Raw genomic sequence first — 7,777 nt, forward strand, 5'->3', positions numbered from 1 at the left:
CTGTGCTTGCACATTTATATGCATTGCATTCCTTCCATATTTATACAAAAAAAATGTGAGATCCTTTTTTAAGGACCACAAGTGTTATTTTATTTTTACAATGATACTTTTAGTAATTTCAACAAGAATAATAAAATATATATAGAATCTATATATTTACGTTCATTTCTATTTATAGTATTTTAAAATCTATATATTACGTCCATATAATATATAATGAAAAATAGTATAAATATTAAATAGAAAAAATAAAATGGAATGTGGATTACAAATTTTTAAATACAAATAACAATTCTCTTGAATTAATAGTAACTTAAATAATAATAGTAATAACAGTACTAAATAATATATTTATTAAAAGAATTCAAACAAAATTATTTAGTTCATATGTATTTTAAGTAAATTAGAAAATAAAACCTGTTACTGATTTACATACGTTTTCATTTTAAAAATAATTATTACTAGGGGTGTGTAATCGGTTATAACCGAACTGACAGAATTGAAATTTTCAACAAAAAAAAATCAAATTTTTTTGACTAGCCAAACTGACCAATTTTAGCCATTAAATTCGATTACACACCCATACTAAGATTTATTTTAAAATCAAAACGTATGTAAATCAATAATAGTTTTTTTTTTAATTAGTTAAGATACATATGAACCAAATAAACAGGATTTTTTTTATAAAAAAAATTGTCTTTCCTCGTCTAATTTTATTAAATTCCAACACTCGGTAAAGTAAAATAAACAAATAAGTTGTGGAATAACTATAATGATTTAGGACTTGCAATAATAATATTTGACTTTTGTATAAAGTTCAATACAAAAAAAATCAAAATTGTAAAAAGCTCATACCCAATAATAATTTTATATATAATATTAGTTTAACTAATTTACTGTTGGTCACACGTGCGGAATTTGAGATAATAAAATCCGAAAATAAAGAACAAACTGAACACCGAGATTTACTTGGAAAACCCCTAAAAATTATTAGGGTAAAAACCACGGGCAAGATGAAAAGAATTCCACTATAATATTTTGTGGTGTACAACTCACTCACTGTGTTTCCAAAGAGAACACACACTCTCTTAATACAGGAAAACAAACATCTCACAAATATTATAGAACTAAGCACTCAAATGCTTATAAGATGAGAGAAAACTCGAAGAAGGGATAATTTCAAAATGAAAGGAGGAGCTCTATTTATAGAGCTTCCTGTCAGTGTGAAAACGCGTATAAAACGCGTTCCGTCTGAACGCATCCTACCGCGCCTCGTTGATTACTGAAAACATAGATTTGGACTTAAATCATTTGATACATAAAATTATTTTTTTGTGAGAATTCTCTCTACCAAAAAGGGAGAGATCGAAAACTTTTCGTAAGAATTTCAAAATTCTTGAATTGTAATCAGTTTTTTCGATATACTTCTTGATCCGGCGGAGTCAAGTCCAATCAGTAGATCGAATACTGAATACTGGAAACTTCCGGCAGAAAGAACTGTTCCAAACTTTTATTGAAGCCAAAACTTTTAGTACAGAAATATATAAAGGGTAACAGGAAATCCAGTCATTCTTCACACTCCATGACACTATTTCATGACACTAACGAAATATATGAAGGGTACGAGAATCTCAACAGATCTGCGCATATCAACATGCATTATAAAATAAATATATATCAAATTTGAAATTTGATCAGGGAGCACCCAAATTTCCCTCGCTCTGGCTTCTGCGAACGAGTAAATCATTCTTGAAGCCCGAATGTTTGCTGTTATGTTCAGTAAATTGAGGCCCTTGAGTTGCCCTGATTCCAGTTGGAGGCAGACGCCCGTGCCTAGTCCTTGATGGTTTTGCCGATGATACTACTTGATTTTTCCGACCATGAATTGCTGAGGATGGTGCCTTCAGAGAAACAATGCCATGAGTTCCTTTCCTTACCATCTTTGCCTCCGCTCTAACCCCACGATCTATCTGATGACCCGCTATTCCCAGACGAGCTGATCGATCAGCCTTAATGTCCTTCATTGATACAGTTCTGATTGATTGCCTGTCATAGTAAGTAAGGTTGGGAAGAAGACTCTGCACATATTTCTTCAATTGTTCGTCACCTACATTCTTCTGAGCAGGGTTTCCTTCCAAGCTGAGAGCTTGCAAACAGATGTGATTAGCAGCTAGTTGTCCGAGACACTTGGTTGTAGAAATTTTGTTAAAACGCAAATCGAGGACGTTCAATTTTAGGAGACGATGGAGACCTTCGACCTCACTGATCTTGTTACCGGCCAAGTATAATTCCTTCATAGAGGAACATGACGCCAAGCCTGCCAAAGACGTCATAAAAAGTGTATTAGGGGGCAAGCTGGAGACACAACTCAACGTTAACATGAATCCAACATTTGAGCCCATCATACAAATAGATTCAAACTTTAACATGATAAGAGGTCTTACCATGTCCAATTCTTAATAATCTATTATAGCTCAGGTCAAGGACACGAAGTCTGGTAAGGTCCCGCAATCCTTCAATAGCGGAGATACTGTTTTTTGAGAGATTCAAAAACTGGAGTCCTCGAGGAAGAGCACCAGAAGCTATCCTTACTGAGAATCACAAGAGGTAGATATTAAATGTCACTATAAATGAAACAATGAAAATGCACGCGAGGCAGCTTATGCAAGTGCCAGAGGAATATAAGATGCTAGAGAAACAGACCTATGGAATTCCCAGATAAATCGAGTGTTTTGAGACTGATAAAAGGAATTAGAAATGGGATCACAACCAAACCAAGGTTAGTCAGCTTGGCTGCTGCAGCTGAGGCATTCAGAGAAGAAATGTATCTCTTTGCAACTTCATTTCCAAGGTTCACCTTGACTTCCAACTTCGCAGCGTTCACTAAAGCATCACTTTTCGGTAATTCATGGTCGCTAATTAAAGAAAATCCGTTAGTTTCTTCTCTCAGTGGGCTACAGTGCTGAAGGTCATTAACCCATTCTTCAATTCGTTTCAACCATAAATCCTCGCTTGGTACTTCATCCCAGATGCGAAGAGAACTTTCCTTTTTTCTACTTTTCTCCATGTATGCCCCTTTAGACACAGGTATAATCCAGTCTTTTGCTGAACCAACATGGTTATAATCCGCACATGTGTCCTCGTCAGCAGGATTTTCACCATCTTCCTTGTCATTGTCAAAGATAGAATAATCCAGTTGTTGATTTTGTACTTGTTTTTCAGCATCGTACACCAAAATGTTGTTCATTCCAGAGCCTAAAGCATTCAGGTCCTCAGCAGATCTAGAAAAAGGCAACAAGGATGTGGATCCCTTAGTAGGGGAAACCATACTAGGCAAAGAACGAGGCTTTACAATAGCACGTGGAGTACGAGGCATATGGTCACCAGTGTCACCAACGGATAAATGTAAATTATCTTTATCAGCACCTTCCCTCTCCGATTGTAGTGAATCTTCAATTGATAATATGGATCCTTTTTTGGTGAAGTCGGAGTTCGTTACAGAATCAGAAGCCAAAGGTTCTTGACCATGTCTGCTGTGCACATGATCATTAATGCCATACGAAACAACTATCCTACCACTATCAGCAGATCCATTATAAGAAAACCTCTGCTCCATCTCACCTTCTGAAACATCACCACCTAAGTTCCACTCTTTCAAGTTCAATCCACATCCCAAAGACTGGCTCTTTCTTATTTGTGCATTTTTGTAAGCCTCGATATCATGTTCAGTACTATATCTGCTCTCCATTTCTTCTGATCTGCAATCACGATCGGTTAGAGAAGAAAAGTTTGCATGATTGGCTCCATTGCGGAGTGCTTCATCCCCATCCTTTAAAAATGGCTTGCTTTCTGCAGGACAATACAAATTCTTCTGAACCCAATTTTGAGAAGTATCTTCCAGTCTCTTCTCCATTGCCTCGGCAGGGCGCTGAGTTATTTTCTACTAACAATAAACAGAGTTATCAGCAGGCACAGAATGAGGAAATGAAAATAACGAAGTATGAGATAACACTAAATAAAGAGATCACCCACCAACCTTTTGTTTGGGAGAATGGACGCGAGATTGAAAGCACGAAAATCTAACCATAGTTCTAAAATTGGTTAACTGTTCACATCAGTCCTTTAACTGTGACAGTATTCTGAAGGCTATTGGCAATCAAATACACCTATTTTCTTACGATATGCAAAACGGCTAATAAAATGAAGTTGCATGCCGCCGCCGCCACACTTTGTTGAGACTCAACCGAGGCAGGCATTAGCCGTAGTCAAGTGATAAACCTTCTGAAACACGGCACAATCTCCAAATATGCGATGATCTAGATCTCCTCAAAGCACATAATAATATCACCCCGTCGTTATTGCCCCGCACCTTCTCAAAGGTGCGAGAAACCGTTGATGATGTTGTAGCTGCCAGACTGAAAGAAATTTTTAAGCAACTCTGAGAGCCCAAAAACGACTTCGCATGTAAGAGACAAGAGCCTGGAAAAGGAAAAAAAACAAAAATAAAGAATATCAGGAATGACATGCTCAGCAGCTAATACAAATGAAGTTATCTACGACATGAGGTTAATATGCAAGAAAGGAAGTTCACCTTTCAGTATGCGCAGAAGTCCATTCAATAATTCAATTATTTCGTTAGAGATTCGATTGTCTCAAGGTTATTCATCTAAAAATCTCTCACTCTCAATACACATAACAAACCTCATCAAGCAAAATATCCAAAGATTTCAAAAGATCACTTTCCGTGTTCATTAGAAACACCAAAACTTGTGAAAAACATTATTTTGTTATATTCATGCAACATAAGAAAAAGAACCTGAAGCAGTAAATTATGGGTTTACACAATTTTCATAGTTTCTGAATAGTATATAACTCAAGTTCAAAAAAATCTGTATAGAACTGATTTCTGCTCTAGAATTTTAGATAGTCTTGTCTTCCCATATCTTTTATTGGAAAAAATTAAATTTGAAAAGAATCAAACTCATATGAGAAAGCAATCGGGAATCGAAAGATTTAAAATAAGGCCACAATCAACATACCTATATCATGTTGACACGTATAGAAAAAAAAACTGAGAATTATAACAGAAACATCCAGAAAGCCAAAAAACCAGTCACAGGTCATCTACATCTGCGTACGAACCCCGATTAGCTCTTTCATAAATAACCGTTCATAATCCATTGACAAAAAATTAGAAACATTCACCAACTTACAAACAATAATGATCAAATAATACCAAAACTTAATGACAAGTACATAAACGTGCATATATACATACCATATACAATTCGTTCTCTCTGTAATTCGAATGGCAAAAAATCATAATATATCAAAATAAAATATAAAACTAATTTAAAATACGAAATCTCAACTCACGCTACCCTGATTCCATGAAGAACAATACATATAAAAAAGGAATCTTACCTCTTAATTGCCAGATTGCCGGGAGAGGAGATCTAAGCTTCTGATGAAGAAAAATAACCAAAACTCCTGATAACAATGGATTTCCGGGATGAAAATTTGTTAGGGTGGGCGGCGATTTATAGTGAAGATTAGGTGGGATTAGCGAAATCTTGCGAGATCCAGAAAATCGGAGAAATTTATACGTGAGGGGGTGAAAAGATAATGATTGAATTTATTCTGGACGAAAGGACGAGGAATCAAGTATAAATTGGAATTAGTCTTACATATAAAATTAAGGTTTAAAAATTAAATTTATTTTCCATATCGATATCTACATACTGTTCTTTACTTGCAATTAAATTACATTTTTTTTTTAAAAAAGTGAAGTTTTAAGATATATTTATTTTATTTTTATATCACAAGAATTTTTTTAACAAATATCTAACATCATTGAGAATTAATTCCTCGTAAAAGCTACTTTTAATAATTTTAAAATAACAATAAAAGAGAAAATAAAAAAGTATATCTCTTTTAGGTCGAAATTTACCATGAAATCGCTATATTAAATTTGTAATCATTATAGAAAAGATATTATAGATGATTATTGATATTATTAACTAGTCAAATTCTGTAACTCTACTCTATAAATAGAGATCTCAAATGATGAATAAAGTACTCGAAATCATTATCTCTTCTCTATATTTTCTACTATTCAAAACACGTTATCAGCACGAGTGCTCTTCAAGGTAAAATTTATAAATAATTTATTCTTATTTTTGTATGAATGCTCTTGAAGAAGCACAATATTTAAATTTAATATTGATGCTCCCGAAGTAGCACAAATTATAGATTTATATTGATGCTCCTGAAGAAACACAATTTTTAATTTTATGTTGATGCTCCTGAAGTAGCACAACACGACTTCATGTTGAAAATATTGATATATCTATGAATAAAATATAGATGAATAAGATTTATCAATATTCTCGAAAAATCTTGATCTAAAAGTCATAAAGATCTATCAATATCTATGAATAATATTGATATAAAATATAAAGTTATCATATTCCTGAATAATTTAGATAAATATAATATGTTTCGACAATATTCTTGAAGAATATTGATTATAAGTTTATCGTTGTTTTGATTCAATTTTTTTATCATATCTTGGATTGCTTGTTTGAGATTTATATTATTTGAATTTTGATGATTTAACTAGTCGCTAAAATATTCTGTGAATACAAGTATTTAATAGTTTTATGATAATTTTTGAGTCAATCACAACACTATAATTGATATTAATTGGACAAAAAAAATTATTTTTTTTCTTCACAACCGCAGCAGCAATGTGAGAAATTTTAGGTGTGGGAATATTTTTTTTTTAAGACATAAATTTTGTTATAATTTAATTTGTATTTCTTTACGTCCAAAGTGTTGGTTTTTTTTTTTCAAGAAATATATGGCTTGTTTACGAAGTTGGGCAGAATTCTGTGATATTTGTTTTACGTATTTAGAATAATTGTGCATAAAAGAGTTTTATTTTTCCTTTAGTTTATAATGCTACAATTTGTAATTAGTGCATTTTGAATTAGATACATAAATTATTAATTGAGCACATCTCAATGTACACCAAATCTAATAGACTAAATGATATCATGTTCATTTATATATATTTTTATGCACAAATGAAGACTAGATAATGGTTAGATAAAATAACTCATTATTTATATGCATCCATGTTAGTTTAACAAATAGAATAACAAAATTTCAAAATTGCATAGTAAAAGTGGTAACATGTGAATAATTTGTTATAATATTTATTTTCAATAATAGTAATGCAATTTTACTCTATTTATGTCATAATTCTAATTATATAATTTTTTTTTAAGTTGCAATGGCGGACATCACCAAACTTGAATTTGAAGCACTTGACTTGACTGGAAAAAATTATTTATCATGGATTTTGGATGCTGAAGTCCACATCTCTATGAATTTAGGAGATACGATAAAAGAAGAAAATGAAATGTCCCAGCAGGACCGTGCAAAGGCACTTATTTTTCTTCGTCATCACCTCAATGATGGGTTGAAAGTCGAATATCTCACTGTGAAAGAGCCTCGAGAGCTTTGGAAAAATCTAAAAGAAAGATTTGACCATCAACAAACTGTAGTTCTCCCAAGAGCCCGATTTGAATGGATGCACCTACAGTTACAAGATTTTAAGTTCGTAAGTGACTATAACTCTGCATTATTCAAGACTAGTTCCATACTAATACTTTGTGGAGAGAGAGTCACTAATCAAGACATGTTAGAAAAAACATTCTCCACTTTTCATGCATCAAACGTGCTCCTGCAGCAGCAATATCGTGAACGTTGA

At 33.0% G+C, this 7,777-nt stretch overlaps 2 protein-coding genes across 3 annotated transcripts; one reads left to right on the plus strand and one right to left on the minus strand.

Annotated features, from left to right (window-relative positions):
* Positions 1–1,490: 1,490 nt before the first annotated feature.
* LOC142549097 (uncharacterized) lies at positions 1,491–5,657 on the minus strand. Of its 2 annotated transcripts, none has more exons than XM_075657860.1 (5): positions 5,425–5,657; positions 4,037–4,479; positions 2,704–3,940; positions 2,445–2,591; positions 1,491–2,317 (listed from the first exon to the last, which is right to left on the minus strand). In XM_075657860.1, exons 2-5 carry the CDS (start codon positions 4,085–4,087, stop codon positions 1,695–1,697), a joined length of 2,058 nt encoding a protein of 685 aa, XP_075513975.1. In that variant the 5' UTR covers positions 4,088–4,479; positions 5,425–5,657; the 3' UTR covers positions 1,491–1,694. The 2 variants fall into 2 exon arrangements, with proteins under 2 accessions (XP_075513975.1, XP_075513976.1); XM_075657861.1 differs by having other exon boundaries at positions 2,704–3,943.
* A 1,640-nt stretch (positions 5,658–7,297) lies between these two features.
* LOC142550001 (uncharacterized) lies at positions 7,298–7,777 on the plus strand. Its single transcript, XM_075659244.1, has one exon. It carries the CDS (start codon positions 7,298–7,300, stop codon positions 7,775–7,777), a length of 480 nt encoding a protein of 159 aa, XP_075515359.1.

The sequence above is a fragment of the Primulina tabacum genome, chromosome 6, assembly GCF_025594145.1.
Source record: "Primulina tabacum isolate GXHZ01 chromosome 6, ASM2559414v2, whole genome shotgun sequence".
NCBI lineage: Eukaryota > Viridiplantae > Streptophyta > Magnoliopsida > Lamiales > Gesneriaceae > Primulina > Primulina tabacum.

Excerpts from the sequence above, each read along its gene's own strand:
- LOC142549097 (XM_075657860.1), bottom strand. The coding sequence starts at position 4,087 with ATGGTTAGATTTTCGTGCTTTCAATCTCGCGTCCATTCTCCCAAACAA. Across the intron at positions 3,941-4,036 it reads TCCATTCTCCCAAACAAAAG|AAAATAACTCAGCGCCCTGC; the intron begins GTTGGTGGGTGA and ends TATTGTTAGTAG. Across the intron at positions 2,318-2,444 it reads ATTATTAAGAATTGGACATG|GCTTGGCGTCATGTTCCTCT; the intron begins GTAAGACCTCTT and ends CGTCTTTGGCAG.
- LOC142550001 (XM_075659244.1), top strand. The coding sequence starts at position 7,298 with ATGGCGGACATCACCAAACTTGAATTTGAAGCACTTGACTTGACTGGA.